The sequence below is a fragment of the Cynocephalus volans genome, chromosome 8, assembly GCF_027409185.1.
Source record: "Cynocephalus volans isolate mCynVol1 chromosome 8, mCynVol1.pri, whole genome shotgun sequence".
Classification (NCBI taxonomy): Eukaryota; Metazoa; Chordata; class Mammalia; order Dermoptera; family Cynocephalidae; genus Cynocephalus; species Cynocephalus volans.
The window spans coordinates 80,828,174-80,855,793 of NC_084467.1; the positions used below are offsets into that span (position 1 = coordinate 80,828,174).

The following is a 27,620-nucleotide window of genomic DNA, read 5'->3' on the forward strand; positions in this document are numbered from 1 at the left end:
CAAATTGGACATAGATGGGACATTTTTCATTTTACTGTCACTAGAAATTTCTCAGCATTCAAAAAATAGACCAAATAAGTAATCTTTATTATGATCTAATTATGTGCAGTCTTTATGATGGTTTCCAGATTTAGGTCCCATGGGGCCAGAGCTGATCTGGCAATTTCAAACGTAAAATAAAAAAAAAGATTCCTCAGAGAGATTCTGAATCTGTAGGTCTAGAATGAAGCCTAGGCTTCTAAATTTTCTAAAATGATATCTGTGTGATTCAGATGTACAGACAAGTTTTGGAACCACTGAACTCATATTTGTAGAAAGTGCAAAATTAGGGTAGGGAAGTAGAAGAGCAGGTTCAGAAGTGTAACTATTTTATGTAAGGTAATGAATAATGTGCCCACCTGTTTCTTTTCAATGTTGTCAACATTCATTTCTTAATTACAGGATATAGCAAATGTGTTCTGATTGGCCATGACTGGGGGGGCATGATTGCTTGGCTAATTGCCATCTGTTATCCTGAAATGGTGATGAAGCTTATTGTTATTAACTTCCCTCATCCAAATGTATTTACAGGTGAGTTTAAGTTTTCATTAAAACATCTCTGCTAATGTGACAATTTACTATTGTCATTGACATTGTGGATTAAAAACAGCAAAATTTGTTTCACATAGACTTTTAAAAATTAAGTGACTAAATCTGACAATGTCAGATACCTTGGTTTTAAATCTTCCTGAGAGCCTCAGATAATGAAGCTTCATATTTACTTGTGTAATTGTATTCCTTCTTTTTTTTTTTTTTATGATGATGACTGGTAAGGGGACCTTAACCCATAGCCTTGGTGTTATCAGCACCACACTCTCCCAAGTGAGCCACGGGCTGGCCCATGTATTCCTTTTTTGAAAATATCTTACTGTCAACTTGCGGAGGGATAAAGGGAAAAATGCAGTGACATTAATTTGGCAGTAATGAATCCTGACAGCCTTGAAATAAATTCTCCTCTTGCCTGACTGCTTTGGCTATCAGGAATAGCAGTGTTCTTTAAAGCAGCACTTCTCAAATTTTTTATCTCAGGACTTCTTTATACTCTTAAAATTATTAAAGACTCCAATGAGCTTTTGTTTATATGGGTTATATCTATAAATATTCACTGTATCAGAAATCAAAACTGAGACCTTTAAAAAATATTTATGTATTAATTCATTAAAAATAAAACATTATATGTTAACATAAGTAACATTTTAATAAAAAATAACTACATCTTCCAAAACAAAATTTTATTGAAAAAAGTTATTGTTTTACATTTTTGCAAATCTCTTTCATTTTCGGCTTAAAAGAAGACAGCTGGATTCTCATATCTGTTTCTGCATTCAATCTATTGCGATGTGTTGTTTGAATTGAAGCACATGAAGAAATCTGGCCTCACACAGATTTGTAATTGTAAGAGGGAGGAGTATTTTAATAGCCTTTTTAGATAATGGTGGATTTTCTTCCTTAGTACTACACCAAACTAAAAAATTGGTAGTTTCTTAAAGGTTAGTAACAATATGGCATGTGATATATAAATGAATTTTTTGTATTCTGTTACATTAAAATACATTGGTTTCTCTAGCACTCTGAATGGATCTTTCATCTATGTGTGATTTCATATCATCATGCACTGGAAGATATTGGTTCACTGAGTTATGCAGATCTTCTATAAGTTGGCACATTTCATTATACAATGTCAAAAAATTATGTTCACTAATACCACCCCAACCTCATCAGAAAAGCCTTTATTGCAAAGTTGTCAAGCTCCCAGTAGCAGATACAGGTTTTCCAAAATTCTAATTTTTATTTGAAATCCACAAATGTTCATGCAGTTGATTATTTTCCCTGAAGTGACAAGCTCACTTTGTTCATTTTCAGGAGATTATCTTCTAAATATCCATGTCTGATTGATGATAGATTGTTAGTCATTCTTTCAAATAAAAATAGTGCTCTATAATAGATGCAGCTAATTCAACTCATCACCTTCAACAATTGCAGAAGTGTTTTCCCTTGAGGCAACCATTGTATTTGGGTGCAACAAAATTGTTTTATGTATACTTTCTATTTCATCACACAGAACATTAAAAAGATGTGTATTCAAAGGTCAAGATTTAATAAAAATAACTTTTGCTATTTCATCAAGAACATTTTTAAGGACTGGCACTTTAAATTAAATTTATTTACTTACTGCAAGTGTATGGTAGTGAATAATACAATGATTATTAATATTGTTAGGTGTCACTGCTTTGTTTGTGCTAAGGCAGCAGTGGCTTTATCGACCATTGCTTTTGTACCATCACTACAAATATCAACACAGTGAAAAAAAGCAAATAATGTTTTTGTTTTGTTATGAAGTAGATTTGACCATCTGGATACCTTAGAAGGGTCTCAGGGACCCCCAGGGATCCATATGGACTATACTTTGAGAACCTCTGTTTTAAAGGGAACTCTTAAAATCTTAATGGTGATTAAAGACCTGTGAACAATGATTAGGCACATTTTAATTTGGTTTTGGGAAAAATTATAATTTTGCCATTTTTAACTATCCTTGTTAAATTTTCTGAGGTTCTAGTACTACTACAACCTGCAGCAGGCCTCTAGGAAACAAAAAAACTCAGAACAACATATTTCTCTTTCTTCCTAAAAATTAAACAGGGGAGGAAGAAAGAGACTATGACTATATAAGTACTTTATGTTATAAATATAAGAGTTGAATTTTAGATGCATATCCACTTGACCTATCTCTGTTGAGGTACAGTAGCATGGGTGCTTAGGATTCAAATGTCCTGAGATTCATTATTTTCTCAGTTGAATTAGGCAGCAGAAGTCATACTATACGCTTGTTCAATTGATCAGGACCCTAGAGGAGATGTTACTCTGGTGGTGGCACTGTATGGACAAACTATAATTGGTGAATTCAGCAAGAAAATACTTAGAATATTTTTGGAACTATTTATCAATAATATAAGTAGTTTCAACCCTGTCAAGTCAGCATAGGTTTTGGAGTAACATGCCTATATTCTCCTCTTATTTGTATTGATATCTCTGAATTCAGATTTATTCAGTGAATACATCTTCTTCAGTGATGACTTTACCAAAAGTATGGAATAATAATGGTATGCTTACCTGAATTCTAAAAACTCCAACCATGTTGAATATAGTTATGAAATGAGACATAAGAAAAAAATGACCTCTGTAGCAAGGAAGATAAAATTATAGTGCACAGTATATAATGTATTAATCCATTCCTATTGCTTATAACAAAATATGTGGAACTGGGTGATTTATAAGTGAACAAAATTCATTGCTTATAGTTTCTGATGCTGGGAAGTCCAAAGTCCACCCAGGGGTCTCACATTGAAAGATGGTGGAAGCAGAGAGAACAGAGAGAGAGAGACAGACTCTCCTCTTCTTTTAAAGCCCTCAGAACCATGCCCTTGACCACCATTTTTAATCCATTCACTACTGCATGGTCCTACAATTCAGTCACCTCTTCAAGGCTCCGCCTTTGAATCACCATAATAAGATTTCCCACCCTGCTAAAAGTCACAGTTAAGTTTCTAATACATGAAACCTGGGGGACACAATTCAAGCTTCAATGAGTTTTGGGGGGACATAATTCAATCCACTGCACACAACAAGTATATACTTTTAATATATATGATCATGTTACTCCCCAGTTTAAGGTTTCAGTGTCCTCCCACAGCACTTAAAATAAAATCCTTACCATTCTGGTCCTACATGATCAGATTCTTGCTTTTCTTCCTAACTCATATCATACCATCTCCCCCCTCATTCAGTACACATCAGCCACACTGGCCTTTCTCTTTCATGAATGAGACAAGCCCAGGACCTCCTGGCTGTTTGTGGATGCTCTTTCTAGATCTTTGCATGGCTGACCATTCAGGACTAAGCCTACATATCATATCTCAAGAGAGGACTTCTCTGACCATCTCTATACTCAGTAAGATTACCCTGTTTTATTTTCTTTACGGCATTATTGCTCTCTAAAATGATCTTTTAAGTATTTTTTACTTACTGTGTAAGTTCCTTATTCATTGGCACCTTTTCTGTCTTGTTTACTGATAAATCTCCTGGCACACAGTAGATACTCAAATACTGAATGAATGAATGTTCTAGATACATGAATGAATTTATGGGAAAAACTTCAGTTCCTTTTGAAGCAAAATGAATAAAGTGTTCAAAGTTGATTTGCATATTTTACATACTGTGGACAATAATGTAGATCCCATTGGGTTTACTAATTGTTTAAGTTGGAAATAAAATATGGGTTGTCACCATGTGTATAACAGAGTGGGGAACAATATAAAAAATTTAGTCTTCTTTGGTAAAATATCGTTTTGACGTTATAAATTTCTAAAGTCAGATCAAGAGCAAAAGGCTGTAGTAAACTGAACTGCCAAAATAATAATAACAATAATAATAATAATAATAATAATAATAATAATAATAAGGTGTTCAATTTGGATCAGCCTATAAGGAAAATCTTTTAAACAACAGGAAATTACATAACCACATATTGCTAAGAAAAGTAGTAGGTCACCGATAATGACCTTGGAGGAAAAGCAATGTTGTTCGGGCTTTCTGTTCCCTTCTGAGTTAAGACTTCATAAAATAGAACTTTCTTTTTATTTAAAATAGTGTAAGTCTTCTAAATACTATAAATACCCATAATAAAATATAAGAACATAGAAAGCATTCCAAAGAAAAATATACAGAAGTCTTACTTATGGATTCTTTTTTGGGATCATCTTAAAGGTGAAATTGCTCTTAAAAGTTCTTCCCATAGTAAGTAATTTATACTGCTTCGATAAAGACTAACACGGCATTTTAATTTCAGAATATATTTTACGACATCCTGCTCAGCTGTTCAAATCCAGCTATTACTACTTCTTCCAAATACCATGGTTCCCAGAATTTATGTTCTCAATAAATGATTTCAAGGTGAGTCAAACAAATAATGTATTATTATTAATGCCAGATATTTTTAATTAAAGTCCATCTTTGAGAAAGAAAAATGAAAACAAAAAGCAAAAAAATAGAAAAATGAAAATGGAAAGAAAAATGTTGAAACTTAATAACTAGTTTTAAGGGCTTACCTATAGGCTTACTGATTTTTATAGTTTCTGTTTATATATTTGAATGCCTGGCTGTGTCCAGTTTTTTTGTGAGAGCCTGTGCCCCCACAGGCACACCTCTTTTTAGAGAACATCTCTTGAGGACATGAGGGAATATGAATGCCAGGTGAGAGAGTTTGACAGCAGCAAAAGTGGAAGCTCTTGGGGGTAAACAAAAGCCCTAAAGAAAGTAAGCATGAACATATTGGTGTACCATATACAATGACACCAAGAGTCATAAGCAAGTATCTTGAACATTTATTAAATATTTCTTTTATATCCCACATGTTAAATATTTGGGGAGGTTAAAAAAATACTTAACCTCATTTTACCTCGAAATAATTCTGCATGTATCTCTGACAGATACTTTTTTTTTTAACATAACCCCAATGCCACTATCAAACCTAACAAAATGAATGACAACTCCTTAATACCATGTAATACCCATTCAAATTTCCTCAACTGTCTCAACCATTTTGATACACTTTATTTGCTTGAATCAGGAACCAAACAAGGTCTACACATTATATTTGGTTGTTATGACTTCTAAAATTTATAATGGTTCCTTCTTTCTTTTTTTTAATACCACTTTTTTTTTTTAATTTGGTCATTTGTTTTAAGGAAAGATCCATATTTTGGGGTTGGCTGATTGTTTCATCGTGGTGGTATTTAACTTGTTCCTCTAACCCTGGTTTTTCCTACTTCATAGGTGCTACTGACTGAGAGGTTGAGTCATTTAGTGGCTTGATTAGAGTGAGTTTTAATTTAACAAAAATACTTAATAGATAGAGCTGTGTATTTTCTAACACATCGTGTCAGGGAAGCACATAATGTCAAGTTGTTCTGTTTTAGTAATGCTAACATTGGTCAGCGGGCTCATAAGTTGTCAGCCTGTCCAAAATTTCCTAACAACTTTTCACCAAGTTAACTTAACATACATTGTTGATCATAGCCTAGATCTACTATTTCATTAGGTTGTGCAAAATGGTGATTTTTCTAATTCTATCACTCTTTCTGCTTTTAACAACTGGTATTCTTCTATAAGGAAGAATTTTATCCACATCTGTTATTTGGTTATTCTGACATACAGTTCACACAAGAATGGCAAGATAAATACTTCATTCTTTATCCTTATTAAACAACGTTCAGAGTAATTAGTGTATATTTGATATATACCAATCAATTACTGTCATTATTTTTTTTTGATGCCCAAATTGTCCCATATTCAGCAAGTAGGAACCCCTTCTTATAGGCTCCTATGTCTTTTTGACATAGTCTCTTAGTCAGTGATAGCTTGCTTCCTTAATGTCCTAGGCTTATCATTTATTTCCTGCCCCAGATCTGGAATCAATAATTTATCTGAGAAACTTTAGTTCTTTTCAATAGGCAGTGGTTTTTAGAGACAGCAATCTGGGTGTCAAGGTGATCGTTATTACTGGGTTTTTTTATTGCTTCTAGATATTTCCATCGGACAGAATTTGGACATACATATTTTTTAGAAAGAAGAAATAAATAAATCACAAATGCTTACTTATATTTCCATAGCAAATTTAAGACTACTGAGTTTTACTTAACTTCCACGATTTTATGTGAAACATTTATATGGTTCCAGTCAAAACTCTAAAACGAGGTACATTCATAGAAATCTTGCTTGCCTCTCTGTCCCCTCCACTTTGTTTTCTCCCTCTCCCATAGGAAACCAGTTTGATTAGTTTGGGCTCATCTTTCCATTGCTTCTTTTTCTTTCTTTCTTTTTTTTTTTTTTTTACTTAACAGTATATCCTAGAGATCACTCCATATCAACATACAGAGATTGTCTTCACCTTTTCTTGGAGTACTAAGAATACATAGTACACCACTGTGTGGAGATACCATAGTTGGTGCAACCAGTTCCCCACTGATGAACATTTGATTGTTTCCAGTCTTTTTCTATTGCAAATAATATGGCAGTTAATTACCTCATACATATGTCATTTCATATTTTTGCAAGTGTGTTTTGGGGTTGAAGGATTTGTATTTTAACAGGCATCCTAGTGGTTCTGGTGTAGGTGGTTTGGACCTGTACTTTGAGAAATGCTGGTATAGAGCAGTGTTTTTCAAATTGTGGGTGAACCTATTAATGAGTCATTTAGTGGCTTGCAATTAAAATTTTTAAAAATTAAGTATAATAGAATTGAACTGAAAATATTATTGCATATTATAATGAGTAAGGGCTGTTTCTTTAAATTTTTGTTTTATATATACACACACATGAGAGGTGTTCAAAAAGTTCATGGAAAGATTCATATTATCTTTATTTTGTTTTATTTTATTTATTTATTTGGTGGCTGGGCAATACAGGGATTGAGCCCTGGACTTTGGTGTTATCAGCACCATGTTCTAAGCATAATTTATTTCACATATGCATATGAAACTGGTGTGAACTGGATCATGATGTAAAATGTATTTGTTACTCTAGGTTGTGGTCAAAAAGTTTAAAGAACTTTGTGGGGAGGAGATTGGTTGTCAGTAAACAATACTTGGAATATTAGGGGTAGCACTTGAGCTGGGCCTTGTAGAATATGAATAGGCACCAAGAAGACAGGATGCTTTTCATAAGGGTAAAATGTGCATAGAAGATTAGAAGGGAAGAAGATCAGAAGTAAAGCCAGAAAAACAGAAATACATAAAATGTGTTTGTAAAGAATGAGGTGTCGAACCTGGCCAGAGCAGAAATTAGAAGCTGTCACTGCACACTGACCACAATCCCCTTTCAAAAGCCCAAGATTTAGTGTATTATTGGATAACTAAAAAGTTTTAATTATTCTCTTTTCACTTAAATTAGGCTTTGAAACATCTGTTTACCAGTCACAGTACTGGCATTGGAAGAAAAGGATGTCAATTAACAACAGAAGATCTTGAAGCTTATATTTATGTCTTTTCTCAGCCTGGAGCATTAAGTGGTCCAATAAACCATTACCGAAATATCTTCAGGTCAGTATAATTTCTTTTTAGTTAAATAAAATATTTCAGTCCGATCCTAAACAGACAATATTTTATTTTTAAGATTAAGTTCATCACTTACCCAGACTCAAATAAAGTATTCTGATTTTTTTTTAATAAGTTGTATAATTTTTCTTATGGAAAATTTCAGACATATGGAAAAGTAGAGAGAATAACATAGTAGATTCTTCTTCTGGCTTTCACCTGTTTTATCCATAATTCTATCTACTTATTCTCTCCCTTTGGATTATTTTGAATAGATGTATATTTTTAGTTATATTTTTAATGACCATTTATTCATTCAAGAAGTATTTATTAAGCACTTTCTGTGGTCTAGGCTATGTTAGTGCTCAGGGTACAGTAATGAGCAAAATTAGATGAGGTCCCTGATCTCACACTTGTAGCCTAGGAGGGGAATCAGAACTTAGCACAAACCCCACAGTAATGAATGTATGGTTATAAACTAACTGAAAGGCTTTGAAAGAAAGAGATGAGAACTGAGGAAATGATGTTTGAACAAAGAAGTGAAGGATGAGTTAGGTATTGACTAGACAAGATTGGGGATATGGGGATGACTGGCATTCCAAATAAAGGAAACAACATGTACCAAAGCTGTGTGGGCATATGGAGCGTTGTAGCTTCAAGTAAGAGAATTAGAGCCATTGTGGTTGGAGCACAGAAAGGGAGGGTGAGGAGAGGAGCATGGAAGAGGATGGGTCCAAGAGGTGGGCAGCAGCAGGCCATGCAGGACAAGCAGACCACAGTGAGGATGTAAGAGCCACGAATGTGGAACTGGAGAATGAGGGTTTCAAGCAGAAAAGAGAAATGATCCATCATGTACAGTATTTGGATAAGTTCACTCAGATCTTAGTGTGGAGAATATATTGGAGTAGATTCAAAGTGAATGTGGGAAACTGTAGCAGTCCAGGCTAGAGATGATAGTAGCTTGAACTAGCCTGAAAACAGTGGAGATGGAAGCAGTGGGTAGATTTAATAGATATTTAAGAAGTAAAGTTGACAGGGGTTGACAGTGGGTTGGATGGGGGAATGAGAAGAGGGATGTCAAAGACAGCTCCTGGATTTCTGGCATGCACAAACGTATGCCATTTACTGAGATAGAACACACTAGAAGAGGACTAGTTTTGAGGGGAAAGTCATGAATTTTATTGATCTTAGGCTGGTTGGGTTTGAGGTAGTGCCTTAGATATTCAAGTAAGCAGTTGCATAGTATGGTCTGGAACTCAGAGGAGAGAATCTTGGATGAAGATATAAAATCCGGGAGTCACTGACATAGAGATAACTGAAGCTTTGGTTTCAGAATATATTGTCTAGGGAGAAAGTATACAGTGTAAAATAAGACATGGAGATTTGTTGGTTTGGGTCTGGACTCTAGGTAGGAGAAAAAGATTTTTCTTGAGAATTAGTGACCACAGCTGGCCTTGAAGATGTTTAGGGGTTTGAATTTATGCTTCCTCCATGATACTGGAATTCTCAAGGCAGAAATTATATGTTAACATGATCTTTGGCTGTTAACACTTTCTAGGAAGCCTGGCAGAAACAAAGACAAAACCTTTCTGTAGGTTACATCTCAATTCAGACCTCACAATATGGTAAAGTCCCCTGAAGATGAGTTTATAATCTAGATTACAAAAAATCTACCATTGATGAGAGTCAGAATACAATTGCAACAGAAGTCCTACAAATTTTCAAATAATAGGACTAACAGCAATTAGAAAGCATGCTTAAATCACTAAATATATGAAAGAATAAAAGATATGAGAAAAGAAAAAGACATTGTTAAGACAGACTGGAAAGAACTGAAAAAGAACTGAAAGAACTGCTAGAAAATTAAAAATATGGTCATTTAAATCTAATACCATAGGTAAGTTAAATACCAGGTCAGACAAGCTAAAGACAATTTTGAGTTGGAAGACAGATCTGAAAAAATTATGTAGAATGGAGCTTAGAGAGATAAAGAAGTAAAAATTTTAAAACAAAGGGCCGGCCCGTGGCTCACTCGGGAGAGTGTGGTGCTGATAACACCAAGGCCATGGGATCAGATCCCTATATAGGGATGGCCAGTTAGCTCACTTGGCAGAGCGTGGTGCTGACAACACTAAATCAAGGGTTAAGACTCCCTTACCGGTCATCTTTAAAAAAAAAAAAAAAAATTAAAAGCAAGTTATATTTTTTATGGAGGATAGAATTAGAAATTATATATATCCATACACATATACACCCACACTATTTTTTATATATATGTATATATATACACTTGAATTTTTATGGGAAAATAATAGAAATGGAATGGTATTATTTTCAAAACAGTACAGGGGAACAAGAAAAGTATCAATTCAAAAAAAGGCAGGAAAGGAGAAAAAAGAAGCAAATCAGGGTAAATAGAAAGCACAAAAACAATTTTAACGTCAGTAAGTACAATCGATATTAACATATTAATATTGCCAGTTAAAAGAGAATATCAGATTGGATTTTTTTAAAATCCAGCTATATATGATATTTACATAGTCACAATTAAAGCATAAGGACACAAAATGGTTGAAAGTAAGAGGATGGAAAAAATTATAGTAGGTCTTGGTTTCAATAAAACTAAATCTCTCAAACTCTTTGTTTGAATCTGGAATCCAAGTCATGAGATTATATAAATGAGGGGAGAAGAGGTCAACCCGAACCTCCTTTTTTGACTAATGACAACAAATTTACAAATACATATATTTTTGCAAGATAGAGATGTCAATTTAAATGGTATTTGTAGGTAAAATTTTATCAAGCAAGGCAGTGATTAGAAAGGTGGATAGAGATTGAAGAGGCTATAGGTTACATTTTATAGTATATAGCAATGATGTCTGAAGGCCATGTTTTCTTGTTTGCTGTTATTTGTTTGTATTACAAAAATAACATTCGTAAAGAGAAAATAGAATGACACATTTTCATGCAAGTCTCAGTTTTGGACAGGAGACAAGAATAGTAGTTTTTTAAATGTTCTCAATTGATCCCTCTAATAGAACTAGCTTTGAGATGCAGAACAGTATGTTTTAAGTGGCCATGAGGAAAGAGGGAAAATATTCTCATCTTTCTGAGGTTCTTTCACTAACAATTGTTCATTAGGAGGACCCACATTCCCAAGAGTAAACACAAGAGTCCTGTTAATTAGCAGAGAGAGAGAGAGAGAGAGAGAGAGCAGGCCTGTGAACATCAAAACTCACGATTTTATAAAGGCAAAAAGCAGAGTCTTAAACTAGATTGTTGCAGGTTAAATCTAGCTCGGTGAAGGTTACATCAGAATTCTGGAAGCTCAACTGACCCCGCTCTGAGCAGTTCTTTATATAGGGTAAGCAAAGCCAAGTACATCATTAAAAACAGGGTTATATGATATATAATAAGACTACAGATAAGGTATAGTACATTACACTGAGGCATGGAAATAGCCCTCATCACCCTAAACCTCCCCAGGACAACAACAGCTTCACCTAAGGACTCTACAAAATTTGGAAGTGAGGAACTGAGATGAACTGGGAATCAGACTCTCTATAGAACCTATACTGCAAAAATGTAAGCAAACCTAAACTTACAACAAATCATCAAATAATAAAGCAAAAACTGACAGATGTACAAGAAAAAAATGGACAAATCACAATTACTGTAGAAGATTTTAACCCACCTCTCTTGGAAGTTGATCAGTCAAGCAGAAAAAAAAATTGATTAGGATATAGAATATTTGAACAACCCTATTAACATCTTTGATCTGATGAACAATTCTAGAACTCTGCATCCAACCATTAGAAAATGTACATTATTTTTAAGCATATAAGGAATATTTACAAAGATTAATTACATACTGGACTACAAAGCAATATTGAAGTATCATTATCATATAGATTACTCAACACAGTACAGTTAGAAATTAACAACAAACTTTTAGAAAACTCCATATATTCAGAAATTTGAAAAACACTTCTAAATAACTCATGGATCAAAAAAAAAACCATAGTGGAAATTAGTAAAAACTTAGAAAAAATGGTAATATCAAAACGTGGAATACAGTTAAAACAATACTTAGGAAGAGATATATAGCTTTACATGCTTACATTAGAGAAGAAGATTGAAAATTAGTGAGCTAAGAGTCTAGTTCAAGAAGTTAGAAAAATAACAACATGTAAACAAAAATAAATTAGAAGAAAGATAATTTAAATTAGATCAAAAGAAGAAATTAATAAAATAGAAAACAGGCAATAGAGAGAAGTAACAAAACCAAAAGCAGATTCTTTGAAAAGACTAAAATAGATAAATTTTTGTCAAGACTGGTCATGAAACAAACAGAATGTACATATGAACAATGTTAGGAATCAGAAAACAGAAAGTAAACAGAACTACAAATATAACAGACATTAAAATATAAAATTTTAGATGAACAAATTTGATAACTTTAACAAAATGGGCAGGAAAACATAATTTAAGAAAAACATAACTTATCCAAAACTGACTCATGAAGAATTAGAAAACCTGAATAGACTTAGCCATTAAAGAACTTGCGATATTTATTTAAAACATACCTACAAAAATGCACATAAATACACAAATACACACTCATACATATAGGCCCACGAGGTTTTACAGTAAGTTCTACCAGCAAAAATCCCACTGTTAATAAACTTTTTTCGACATTATAAAAGGAAGATATGCTTCAGCTCATTTTATAAAGCTAATGTAACTTTCATACCAAAACAAGACAAGGATTATATAAGACAGGAAAATTATAGGTCAATTTAAGTTATAAACATAGATCCACAAATTGAAAATAAAATATTTTCAAACTGAATCCAGCATACACTAAAACATTAAACCAAGGATGGTTTTGCATTTTAAAAATCCATTAATTTAATTCAGCACCTTAATAGATTAAAGGAAAAAATGTGACCATCTAAAAAATATTTTTAAAAAGCATTTAGTAAAATTCACTGCACATTCACACAACAATTCATAGTAATCTAGAACTGGAGCATAACGGGAGTGGACTTCAGATAGGCCAGATGAGCCTGAATCTACTGAAGGGATATTTCTGGAAAACTGCCCTTTGCTTTACTCCATTGTCCAAGAAAAAAAAATAAGGTATTGAGGGTGTTTTGCACCAATTATTTGCACCTGGAGAGCTGGCAGGCACATAAAAAGATTCTCCAGGAGTTGGGACCAAGAAGAGACAAAACCTCCATAAAAAGGGCGATGTCATGACTTTCCCCTCAAAACTAGTCCTCTTCTAGTGTGTTCTCTCTCAGTAAATGGCATACGTTTGTGCATGACAGAAATCCAGGAGCTGTCTTTGACATCCCTCTTCTTCTCATCCCTCCATCCAACCCATCGTCAACGCCTGTCCACCATTGTATTTCCATGGGAAACTTTGTAGGACCTGTCAAGTCCTACCTCTATCTGAGAGAAGAATATGTTATCTCTTGCTTTATGAAAACATCTTTGTAAATTTCCTTTTCCTTTGCCATTAAACTTGATATTCTCTATCTGTTAGTATCTTTCATGTTATGGTTCCATTAAGACAACAATGAAGAAGGGAACTTCTATCTACCAAAACCCTGTAGCAAACATCATTTTGTGATGAAATGCTAAAAGCATTCCCTTTAAAAATAGAAAATAAAGATATACTTGGCTGCTGTAACTGCTTCTATTTGCCACTGTAAGATAAGAAAAAAAAACTATAAAGTGTAAGGATTGGGGAAAAAAACAAAACAGTGATAATTTTTTAGCTATTTTTTTTTCTTTTATTATCTTTTTGACCTTGGAATTAGAACACTGTGCTCTAACCAACTGAGCTAACCAGCCAGCCCCACCATGATAATTATAATGTGCTTATACTTGTATCTAAAGAAACAAGAGAATCCCACGGAAAAATTATTAGAATTAAAATAGTTCAGCAAAGTTGATATATACAAGTTCAGTATACGAAATTATGATCTAATAAGCCAACAGCAGTTGGAAAACATATTTCTTAAATAAATGTCTCTGCAAAAGCAACAAAAATTATAAGGTATACAGGAATGACTTTAACAAAAGATAACCTTTATGGATTATTGGAATTTATTGGAAAACAGTAAAGAATATGGGCTCAGAGCAGTGGCTTTTTACCAACTAGTAGAGAGGTATTTTAATAATTTCACAATTGATACAGACTTACTGTTGTAAACTACTAAAAATCAGCTCTTGTTTATTATGTTAATGACTGAAAAACTTCAATATCATCAAGTTCTTGCTTTATCCCCAAATTAATCTATAAATTCAATACAACTTTAATCAAAACCATAAGAAAGTTTTTCATGAAACTTGACAAAGTAATTCAAAAATTTGTATGGGAGGGCATATGGCCAAGAATGGCCAAGATCATTTTAAGAAAAGAATAGGCTGGTGACTAGCCCTTTTATATATCAAAACTAAAAACAAATAGTATACGATGCTCACTCTGGGATAGACAAATTGGCTAATGAAATAGAGAAGAAAGCTCAAAAACAGAACCACATGTATGGAAACCTGATATGACAAGAGATAGCATTTTAAACCAGTGGTGAAAAGATTTAATAAATTTTGTTGGAATAATTGGGTATCCGTATAGAACAAAATGAAGTTAGGTTCCTATCTTTCACTAAACAAAAAAAATAATAATAATAAGCTTTGGGAAAATAAAAATCCAAATATGATAAGCAAAACTTTTAAATATCTAGAAAATAAAATTTCATGACCGCAGTTGGGAAGGATTTCTTAGGACCCAAACAGCTCAAATTATGAAGGAGACTGATAAATTTTACTAAAATTAAAATTAAAAACTATATATACCCAAAGATATCATAAAATGATGAGGCAACCTCAATGGGGAGAAGTTATTTACAATGCACAATTAATCATGAATTAATAATATCCAGAGTTTATAAAGAATGCCTCCAAATCAATAAGAAAAAAAGCAGTCCAGTTGGAAAATGGATAAAGGTAATTTGAGGAATCTGGCAGTCAAAAAACACATGAAAGATGCTCAACCTGACCGGTGGTCAGACATAGAACATAGGTTTTACTGCTTGTAATACAGATGTAAAATAACAGCGGCATGAACAAGGAAATTCATTTCTCTCACCGGTAGAAATCTAGGCTGCTGTGGCTGTGCTCTGTGAAATCATCAAACCTGTTATGTCACTCTTTGGTCAGAAGCCTAGGTGTTTTCTCTTTTGTTGTTCTGCTGTCCCTAGGGTGTTGCTCTTGTCTGTGTGGTCCAAGATGGCTCACCACCACATCTCTATCTCGCTCAGTGGAAAGCGGGAAAAGAGAAAGGGAGGGCACGCTGGGCACAACCTACAAGTTGCACATACTATTTCTCACAACCCACATATCCTCACCTAGCTGCAGGAAGCCTGGGAAATGTTGTCAGTCTTTTTACTGGGTGGCCATTTGTCCAGCTGAAAATTGGGTTTTCTGTCACTATAGAGGACAGGAAGAAGTGTTACGGAGTGGTCTCTACCACATCAGGTAATCTAAAAGTATTTCACACTCATTTAATTAGAAAAGGCATAAACTTCTAAAAACAAGTGTTGGCAGTGATGTAAAGCAAAGAGAATTCTTCTATGCTGCCTGTGGAGCATACGGTGCATTTGGAAAACAACTTGATGATACTGAGCAAGGTTGAAGATGAGCATACTCTGAGGAAGCAATGCTATTTCTGGGAATATACTGTAAGGAAACTCTTGCACATGTGCACAAGGGGACACGGACAACAATGACATCAGTATTATTTGAATTATCAAAATAATTGGAAAATTTTAAATGTCCATTAACAGGAGAATGGATCAGTGGTTGTATAGTCATAGGACGGAATTCTATACTGGAAGAAAACAAATGAGGTAGAACTGCATGTATCATCAATGGATAAATCTTAAAAATATAATGTTAAGTCACAAAAGCAAGCTGTGGAAGGATATGTAGAGTATGACACCATGTATATAAAGTTTAAAAACATGTAAAACACCTCTGTATATTGTGTATAGAAATGTATGTACTGTTGGGTTTGGAGGATCCAACAAATAGCACCCTTTTTCCTGCCCAATTTCTGAACCAGTCAAGAAATCAAGTAAGACTCAACAGATGAAACCAAATATCACCTTAATTACCGACAAAGTCTTGATTGAGGCCTATCGCTTAATGTGAGGATCAAAATGGTCTTGCCGGCTTCCTACTGTCAGTCTAGACTTTAGAACAGTACTCCTGTGGGAAAGTTTGCAGAGATAACTTGCCCTCCCCTGTCCCCTAAGTCAGTGCCTCCTACTAGTCTGGTAGACAGAAAAGGAGAAGGAGACTAAATCTCAGACCCTCATAACATATTATTTGATAGCTGTACCCTGTCCAGAACCCTGAACCAACAGCTGTCACTTAGCCAGGGGTAGAGCAAGGATCCGGGAGGCCTTAAGGAAAATCTCTCCTCATGGAAACCAAAGAAATGGAGAAGAGGTATCCTAACACATAAAAGTTTTAAAACATTTATGGGAATGGTAAAAACCAAATTCAGCCTACTCATTACTCCTGGGTACTGGTTCTTAAACTCTAGTGTGTATCAGAGTCACCTAAAAGGCTTGTTAAAACACAGATGACTGGATGCCACCCCCAGAGTTTCTGATTCAATAGGTCTGGGATAGGGCCTAAGAACGGGCATTTCTAACAAGTTCCCAGGTGATGCTGATGCTGCTGGTTGGGGAACCACACCTTAAGAACCACTGCAAAGAAAAGGAATAGTATCAAGGAAAGGTAAACAGAAAAATGCAATTATATCTACAAAGTTTTATTTCTTAAGCTGAGTGATGGGTATGTAGGTGTTATTTTCTACATCACTTTTAAATCAAAGTAATGAAATATTTCCACATATTCATGATGGAATGTATAACACTGAAAATTGTTGCCTTAATATTTGCAAATCAGTTGATAACTCAGTGTTTGGAGGAAGAACATGTTAAATTCAGACTAATTTGAAAAAGTTATGGTAACATACATTTTAGTAAGCTAAATGATTATCATTAGAGCAATAATAATTACTACTTGTTACAGTTCTTTAGATTTTTTTCAAATTATTCCTATACTTACTAAGATTAATCATTTTTTAATCAGAAATACTTTAAGTACTTCTCAGTAAGTTACTCAGCTTAACATGCTAAAACCTACTCTCTTAAAATATTTAATGTTTTATTTTATTTTATATGTAACTTATATTTCATGTAAAATTTAGCAATTTGAAACCTCAGGACTAGAAAATGTGTTTTGCTTTTAGTTTTTTGGAAACTCTTCCCTTTTATCCCCAATTTGATCTCATGAGGAATTTGTATTTCTCTTTGCTCTTCGACTAATCTTAAAACTTTAAAATTAAAGTTTTAAAGTTTTAAAACTCTCCTTACCTTACTGATTCAATTATTACATGCATAGAGATTGCTAAAATATACAGATACCTGTTAGAAAATGTTTTAGTTTTGAACATTTTATGTGCACTTGAGTTTAAGTGGCTTGAAAGTTTGTATAGCAATCCATCCATCAATAATTAAGAATAGAATACATTTTTCTATCATTTTACTCGTTCCTTGAGCTTTATGATTAACTAGTGAAAATGTGACTCAGTGCGGGAGAGGGTCTAGTTGGATGTTCATTCTCATTTTTAGTCAACAGGAGTGAAATTAATACCACCCACTTTTCTGAAAAACAGTGCAACAGAAGGTATTGAACGCTTTAAAAATATTTATACCCTGTAGCTCAGGAATTCCACCTCCAGGGCTCTAGCCCAAGGAAATGATCTAAAATGCCAACAACGATCTGAGCACAAAATGCTTATTATAGCATCACTTAAAACAAGGGGAAATGCCAAAATATTCAAGTACAGGGGGTAGTCAAGTCGTTTATGGATTATTACACCATGAAACAGTATTTTTCACAATTATTGTTGAAAAACGTTATGAAATGAGGAAATTCTTAAGATATAATTTAATGTGAAATTTGCATATGTATACTATGTATAAATTGTGTATGTTGATTGCATTGTATTTATAGTATGGTTTCAACTATATTCATAGACTATGACCAAAAGATTATTTTTGATGATGGAATTAAACATGATTTTATTTTTGTTCTTTATGCTTTTCTGTATTTAAGAAAATACACAATATAAACCTTGTCTTAAATAGAATCTTCTTGCAAAATAAATATAGTATCACATAATATTAAAGCTCAGTCCAAATGTATTTTCTGATTTTCAGTTCCAATTTTCACATAAAATACATGAGATTATCCAAGAACAATTTAAAATATATTTAAACAATAACACAGTTTAAAGCTCTCTTTTATCACACCATTCAGAAATTCTGGTATCCTAGGGCCGGCCTGTGGCTCACTTGGGAGAGTGTGGTGCTGATAACACTGAGGCTGCAGGTTCAGATCCCTATGTAGGGATGGCTGGTTGGCTCACTTGGTAGAGTGTGGTGCTGGCAACACCAAGTCAAGGGTTAAGATCCCCTTACCGGTCATCCCTTTAAAAAAAAAAAAAAAGAAAAGAAATTCTGGTATCCTTTTAAAGCAAATTATTCCTTATAATGATGAATTTCATATTTAATTTATAGCCTTCATTATAAATTTTGCTAGCCTAATCCAATTTAAAATTTTATTGGGCCTTTTCTTAAATAGCCTTTTAAATTTTTTATTGTACAGGTTGATTGCCCAATGCAATGTCTCTCAACCATTTTTTCATTATCACCTCCCTAAGGAGCCTTTTTAGACTTTTTTTTCCTAATCACCCCCACCCCATGAAATTTTAATGTAATGTGTGTATATCCTCACTTTATATATATAAAGAGTAAGATTTTTTTTCACCCTCCCAACCAATTTTTGCCCCTTTAGAGGTGATATTGCCTTCTTTGAGAATGCATGGCCTAATGAAACATTATGGAAGAATGTTATTTTAACCTTACAATGAATCTCAAGCCCACGTTTTGTTTTTGTAGCTGCCTGCCTCTCAAACATCACATGGTGATAACTCCAACACTACTACTATGGGGAGAGAAAGATGCATTTATGGAGGCTGAGATGGCTGAAGTCACAAAAATTTATGTTAAAAACTATTTCAGGCTAACTATTTTGTCAGAAGCCAGTCATTGGCTTCAGCAAGACCAACCTGACATAGTGAACAAATTGATATGGACATTTCTCAAAGAAGAAACAAGAAAACAAGATTGACTTTTCATTGTCTTCTGTGAAGGGTCTTGAATGAATTCTCTGAATAATTTTTAAAAATTGTTCATCAACCTCTTTACGTTTTATTATTAAAAAACTGTTTTAATATGCTTTATCATAAGTAAATATCCTGACAAATGGTATTGAAAACATCTTGAGAAAGTGGAAACGTAATATAATGTTGATTTTCTTCTGTTATATTTTGCACAGAAAAGCATTTGCCTTAAAATGTATACACTTGTACAAAAAGGAAGTTGGGAAAATTGGCTGTTTTGGTTTATTGCTTTCTTTACCCTGTTAACATATGGTGCCTTTTACAAATGTATATTAAAAATTAGCTGTGCCATATTAAAAGGCAAATTTGCAATGGTATAAATTTTCATTTTATCGTTCAAAAGTTTTTTTTACTATTTTTTTAACCATTAAAAAATTCTATCAGATCTGTTGGATTTATAGTATATCTATTAGTTTGAAGACAAATATGACTAGATGAATATGCATTCTTAAAATGAGTCATAAATATCATTTATACTGAGAAGATTAAACTGTTTTACTTATTTATTGTATTAGTCTATTTCTGTTGCTTATAACAAAATACAGGGAACTGAGTGATTATAAGAAAATGAAATTTATTGCTTACAGTTTCAGAGGCTAAGAAGTCCAAAGTCCAGGGAACACATCTGGTGAGGGCTTTCTTTGATGGTGACTTCAGTGACGTCAGGGTATCACATTGTGAAAATGGTGGAGCAGAGGACAGACTCTCCTCTCTCTTCTTTTAAAGCCCTCAGAAACACGCCCGCTGACCACCATTTTTAATCACTATGGCATGGTCCTCCAATCTAATCACCTCTTCAAGCCCCCACCTTTCAATTACCATAATAGGAAATTGAATTACCATAATCACCCTCTTAACAGCCATAGTGGGGGCCAAGTTTCTAATACATAAAACTTGTGGGACACAATTCAAGCTTCAATGAGTTTGGGGGGGACATAATTCAATCCACTACATTCCACCCCTAGCCCCCCAAAACTCATGTCTTTTCACACGCAAACATATTCATTTCATCCCCAAAGTCTTAACTTGTTTCAACTCCAAAGTCCAAAATTCAAAGTCCCATCTCTGAAATCAAAACAAGTTATCTACTGCCAAGATACAATGAAGAGACAGGCATGGGGTATATATTCCCATTCCAAAAGAGAGAAATAGGCCAAAAGAAAGGTGTAACAGGTCCTAAGTAAGTCCAAAACCCAGCAGGGCAGGCATCAAATCTCGTGTGGGTGTTGAGTCCCCAAGCCCTTGGGAAACTCTGCTCCTGTGGCTTCCCTGGTCTCAGATAACACTTCAGCTCTCCCAGCCTGATGTTCCACTAGGAGCTCCACAGGTCTGGGGTCTCCATGGCAGTCCCGCTCTCATGGCTCCACTAGGCACGGTGATGATGGGGTTTCTCTGCTTCAACTCTGACCCCATGTTTCTGTGTGGCATTGCCCTAGCAAAGGCTGTCTGTGGTGACTCTGCCCCTGTGACAGATCTCTTCCTGGGCTCCCAGACTTTTCCATTCATCCTTTGAAATCAGGGTGGAGGCTCCCAAGCCTCCACAGTTCTGGTATTTTGCCAGCCTGAAGACAACACCACATGGATGCTGCCAAAGCTTCCAGGTTTTCTCTTCCAAAGCTGCAGGTCCAGCCACACCTGAGGCCAATTTAGCCATGGCTGGAACAGCCAAAGCAGCTGGGGTGCTGGTGCTGGAAGCAGCTTCCCAAGGTGGCACTGGGGCAGTGAGCCTGTGGAGTGCACCTCAGGCCTGTCCCCCAAGACCATTCTGTCTCCCTAGGTCTTTGAGCCTGAAATGGATGGTTGGCCCCAGAGGCTTCTGCAATGCCTTCAGGGCCTTTTCCCCCTTCTCTTGATAATCCCTTTCTTTTGTACTAATCTTAGCACCACTGCATTTTTTTTTTTTTCTGAAAATGCTCTCTGTTTCTCTACCAGATGGCCGGCTGCAAATTTTCCAAATCTTTACCCTCTCCTTCCCTTTCAAATTCTGGCTTTATGTCATGCCTTTGCCACCATAACTCAGAGTAGGCTGTTAGGAGTAGCCGTGCAGCTTCCTGAATGTTCTGCCACTTACGAATTTCTTCCACCAAATATTCTGGTTCACAATTCTTATCAGCACTGCACTCTACCGAGTGAGCCACGGGCCGGCCCTGGTTCACAATTCTTATGTTCCACCTTCCACAAAGTCCTAGGCCATGAACTCAATGCAACCAAGTTCCTTGCCAGTTCACAGCAGCAGTGATCTTTGCTGCAGTTTCCAAAAAGCTCCTTATTGCTCTCAGAATGACCTTCACAGTCCATATTTCTATCATCATTCTGGTCACCATCATTTAACCAATCTCTAAAACATTCCAAACTTTCCCGGATTTCTTGTCTTCTTCTGAGTCCTCCAAACTCCTCCAACCTTTGCCTAACACCCAGTTCCAAAGCTGTTTCCACATTTTCAAGTATTTTTTATAAGCAACACCCCACTTCTCTGGTACCAATTTTCTGTATTAGTCCATTTCTGTTACTTATAACAAAATACGTGGAACCAGGTGATTTATAAGAAAATGAAATTTATTGCTTACAGTTTCAGGGCTAAGGAGTCAAAGTCCAGGGAACACATCTGGTGAAGGCTTTCTTTGGTGGTGACTTTAGTAATGTCAGGGTATCACATTGTGAAAATGCAAAAGCAGAGAGACAGACTCTCCTCTTCCTTAAAGCCCTCAGAAACATGCACCCTGACCACCATTTTTAATCCATTCACTATGGCATGGTCCTAAAATCTAATCATCTCTTCAAGGCTCCACATTTCAATTACTATAATAGGAAACTTAATTACCATAATTACTCTCTCAACAGTCATAGTGGGGACCAAGTTTCTAACACATAAAACTTGTGGGACACAATTCAAGCTTCAGAGAGTTTTGGGGGGACATAAATCAATCCACTACATTTATTTATCTATCTATCTATCTATCTATCTATTTTTGGTGGCTGGTGGAACACTATTTTTTTAAAACTGACATCTTGCCACATTAACCAAGAGATGATGTGGAGATTCTCATAAACATCATAAATATCATACTTATATATATATACATATAATTGTTAAACACTGCAAACTTTACGTTCATTAAATTACTCACCTTAATTCTCCAGCTTAATTGGTAAGAGATTTAGAAAAAGTATCAAAATGTCCTTTTGCCCCATTCAATGCAACAAGAACTGAACACTATACTTTTACGTGCACTAGAATCTAAGCTCCAAAGAGCAGAATAAGGACCTGGTACATTGTAAGCACTCAAATACCTGCTTAAAAAATAAATAATATATCTGAAACACTACTAGGCAACATTGGGGGAATGTAACGGAAAGATGACATGGTAAAATGAAACTTTCCTTGAAGGAAGTTAATTTAACATGAAACTTTCCCTTAAAGAAGTTAATGTAACTTAGTTTAGCATGAAACTTTCCTTTAAGAAAGTTAATAGAATGCAGTTAAACAAGGGTTCAAGAGTAGTAATGAACATTACAAGTAAGAGTTACAAAATGGAGAACAATACCAGCTCAAGGGAATACTGCTCATTCTCAGGGTGTTCTCCTTGGATGTGGGAGACAAGTAACTGCCAAATCACAGCACCTTAGAGACTACACTGAGCTCCCAAATAATCCATAAACTGATGAAAGGACCATTTCCCTCACTACCATAATTCTGATAGTGACAGAAGAAAGTGGAATGTCCCTAAGAACACTCATTATTATTGTATCATAGCAACTTTTATTTGCAATAAAAACCCAATCCTTTACATACATTAAACTGGCACCTCATAACAAAATTGCAAGGTAGGGAGTATCACCAACTTATACATGTGAAAATGAGGTTAAAGAGTAACTTTGCCAACTCCCACAGTGTAATTATTGGAACTGGGATCTGAGCTTGATCCATCTGGTTATAAAGCCAATGATCTTTCCACAAACATCACATTCAGTTTATTAGGGTTTGGTATCCACGCAGCTGTTTTAGCAGTAACTTGGTGTGCTTCAAAGGTTGGAAACATTTCTCAGAAAACTACAATTTGACTTTTAATTCTAGGAAAATGAATTCAAATTAGCAATTAGCAAACACAGGAATACTCTGTATAGCGTTGTCAGAGTCGCAAATACTACAGGGAAAGCCTGGTTCACACCAACTTTGATTGTTCGTTCCTCTTGATCACATCCAAAGAGCAGCAATGAGAGAAGGATCAGGACTTGCTGGCTGTGTGTTGACACAATGAAGTAAACCTGACTTATCTTAATGAAAAATTGTTAGTAACAAAGGTGATTTTAAGGTTGGTGGTGGCTGTTACTTAGTCAGTTTGGAATGCTGACTGGTTCATGTGGACTAATGTTAAGAATATGAATCAAATATGCCATGTATGATTCTGGCCTATTATAATGAACGTTCTCTAATCTTCAGTGGATGTGGAAATGTGCTCATAACAGACAGAAAGTTTCAAGGACGCCATCAGTTAAACCTTTTAGGTTAAAGAGATGGTCCTGTTTCTGCAGAAATGAATTTGTAGGGAGAGTGAATGCATTTGACTTACCAGCTGCCAAAGCAGCTCACAGTATGTGAACGTTACCAGTGATAGCACTTAAATTAAAAAGTTGTAATTACTATTTATCTATTCAAATCAATATATCACCATAGGTATACAACATATACATAATATAAACATCATAAATTGTTATGTGAAAATGATTTATTAAGCCTATATGTCGAAAGCAAGATGTTTGCAAAAATAGAAAAAGATTTTGTTGATATGATTCTAATCCTCCTGTTACATCATTTACCATCTTTGATTTTTCTCATGTTAAAGAGAATACATCATTTCCTTCTAACCCACAATTGCCTCTAAGAGTTCTAATTTTATGCAAACAGAAAGAGCACTTGCATGTGGGGAAGGGGTGCAGGCTGGAGGCCTCTGCAGATATAGGCTACCCACCTCCTGAGAAATTGGCTTCATGGCTGGGCAGTCCATTGACTCCAACGTGGAGGTGTGGGAGTCCAAGGTCGAACAGGAGGTAATCAAGTCCTTATACGCTCCGGCGGTGGCCAACCCCTTTGTGCAGCAGACGCTCATTACCACCTGGCGCTGGGCCCGCATTATCCTCATGGGGACTGTGCTGGTGCCGGTGTGGGTGTCCTGCATCGCATTCCTCTTTTTTTATCTGGCTGGTGGCCACGCTTTCCATCACTGGTCCTGCGGCTCAACTAGCCAAGCCTTCCAGCAGTTGGGGAAGGAAACTGGTGACACCAGCCCTCAAGTTCTTGTTTCAGGTGGCGCTTTTTCACTGGGCTCGTGGTTAAAGTGAAAGGGAAAAAGGCAACCCTAGACGAGGCCCCTATCCTCGTGACAGGGCCGCACTCCACTTTCTTTGATGCAGTCGCCTGCATGGTGGTGGGGTTACGCTCAGTGGTCTCTGCAAGTTAAAACGTGTGGCTACCGGTGGCTGGGAAGTTCCTACTGTCAACACAGCCGGTGCTTGTGACCCGAGAAGACCCCGATTCCAGAAAGAATACCTGGAATGAGATTCTGAAGTGAGTGACATCCAGGAGCAAGTGGCCACAGATTCTGATTAGGGGCCTTCCTTCCAGGTGTTCCTGTGCAGCCAGTGCTGCTCAGTTACCCAAACACCCTGGACATGGTGGCCTGGACCTGGCAGGGGTTTGCAGCCTTCCAGGCCTGTATGTTGACCCTGAGTCAGCCCTTCACCGGGGTGGAAGTTGAATTTATGCCTGTTTATATCCCAAATGATGAAGAAAAAAAAGACCCCCTCTTTTTTGCCAATACAGTTCGCATCAACATGGCAAATGCTCTGGGAGTCCCTGTGACAGACCACACTTACGAAAGCTGCAGACTGATGATTTCTGCAGGTAATCTTCAACTACCCATGGAAGCTGGTTTGGTGGAATTTACAAAAATTAGCCAGAAATTAAAATTAGATTGGGATAATGTTCATAAGCATTTGGATGAATATGCTGCAATTGCAGTTGCTGCAATTGCAGTTGCCTTCCCTTGCAGGGAAAATAGGAATTGAAGAGTTTTCAAGTTATCTAAAACTCCCACTTTCAGAGCCCTTGAGACAACTTTTCACCCTGTTTGACAGGAATAGTGATGGCAGCATAGACTTCAGAGAGTACGTGATAGGTCTGACTGTCCTTTGCAATCCAACCAATACTGAAAAGATTCTGCAAAAGTCCTTTAAGCTTTTTGATCTTGATGAGGATGGTTACATAGCAGAAAAAGAGTTTGCTGACTATTCTTCGGGCAGCTTTTGGAGTGCCAGATCTTGATGTTTCCAGACTCTTTCAGGAAATAGCTGGACAGAACTCATTACACATTTCATACAAAAGCTTTAAGAAATTTGCCCTGAAGCACCCAGAATATTCCAAGTTATTTAATTCATACGTAGACCTCCAGGCAGCCTATATATACTCATTCCCACAATTAGAACAGTTTTAACTACTATATTCAAATGTTAATCATCAGTCCTGAAAATGTCGAAAATACCTTCTGGGTAGAAACTAACTATGACTGAAATAAAAATTATAATTTGAGGAAAAACTCAATAGTTTTTACTGTAGGTGGCATAGGTGGCATGGACACTTAATTATGATATTTTAAATGTGCTTGAGGAATATCTCAGTTGGACTTTATAATACCTATTTTTCTTCTTTTTTAAGGTAATGTTTGTTTCAATGTGACCTAAATGCAGAAGATCAAGTGATCTAGTCATAAACCTTGTTCATCCAGCAGGGTTCTAGCTAATGCCTGTAATTTCGTTTAGTGTCAAAGTAAGGTCAGAAGAATGTTATAGCTCATTACCTCCCCCTCACTTTTACAGAAGAAATATCTCATTAAAAGCTTTACTGGCAGTTAATAAATACAGACACTCCTTGACTTACAATGGATTTACATCCCATCCCATTGTAAATTGAAAATATCATTAAGTAGAAAATGCATTTAATACTCCTAACCTACCAAACATCGAAGCTTAGCCTAGCTTACTTTAAACATGTTCAGAACATTTTCAGTAAAGTATTCAATAATTACATGAGATATTCAACACTTTATTATAAAGTAGGCTTTATGTTAGACGACTTGGCCCAGCATCACAAGGGAGTATCATACCACATATCGATAGCTGGGGTTAAGATCAAAATTCAAAACTAGAAGTACATCACTTGGGAGAGCACGATGCTGGTAACATGAAGGTCATGGCTTCAGATCCCTGTACTGGCCAGCCACCAAAAAATACCCACAAAAAAAAAGTACGGTTTCTACTGAATTCCTATCACTTTTGCATCATCCTAGTTAAAAAATAATTGTTGAACCATTGCAAGTCAGGGACCATCTGTATGTTAGAATACCATTTGTATTCCCTCCAAAAAAAGATCTAGAAAAATATCTCTTTTCTCTTTCATAAAGTAGTCCAAATTTTATTTGTCAAGACAAAATAAAAATAAACATCAGGAAGATTTAGTATTGGGAATACCATTGAAACTGTTATACATGGTATGCTGCCCCACTGCCCCCAACCCTTTTTTAAATATGAAAGTGGTTATTTAGAATAAGAAAAGAAATTACAACTGATTACCATTTCTGGAAAGCTGAGCAATATCATAACATAGGTTAAAAATACAGGAACTCTGACAAATTTTATTTTGTATGGTTCTCATCAAAACACACAAAAATTTTGTTTTTAATTGCATGTTCTGTATTACTAAGAATATTCCTTTCGTTCTGACTAGGCACCAGTGAGAACTGAAGCCTCTGCTTATTTACTCATATATTTCCAATATCTGTTGTTATAAGACATTTTCACATAGTGATGTGACCTTGGGCCCTATCCCTTCATGTCACCATGCAGGATGAATCAGCAAAATATTCCTTGAAACCATTCCTACACCAGGACAGGGAGCAAAAACCTATCTAGCAATGGAAGTGAATGTGAACCAATAAATATGCCTCACTAACACAAATTACTGTATCCCCAACTTAGTTTCATCATGGCTGAATCCTAGAAATACCTGCAGCCACTCAGTACCACCAGATATGAAGCAACATTTGACCAAAGACACAGAATCTTGACCTACTGAGGTCAAAATCTTTTACTTTCTCAAACTTTAA

The 27,620-nt window shown here is 35.5% G+C and overlaps 1 protein-coding gene and 1 pseudogene across 1 annotated transcript in view; both read left to right on the top strand.

The window, feature by feature from the left end:
- EPHX4 (epoxide hydrolase 4) overlaps window positions 1–19,409 on the top strand; it is a 31,210-nt gene extending 11,801 nt beyond the window's left edge. Inside the window, exons 4-7 of the mRNA XM_063107164.1 lie at window positions 442–570; window positions 4,886–4,989; window positions 7,987–8,135; window positions 19,178–19,409. Of these exons, the coding sequence (XP_062963234.1) occupies window positions 442–570; window positions 4,886–4,989; window positions 7,987–8,135; window positions 19,178–19,409 (614 nt within the window). The remainder of the gene's footprint in view (window positions 1–441; window positions 571–4,885; window positions 4,990–7,986; window positions 8,136–19,177) is intronic.
- A 5,041-nt stretch (window positions 19,410–24,450) lies between these two features.
- On the top strand, window positions 24,451–25,952 carry LOC134384203 (lysophosphatidylcholine acyltransferase 2B-like; annotated as a pseudogene).
- The last annotated feature ends 1,668 nt before the right edge of the window (window positions 25,953–27,620 follow it).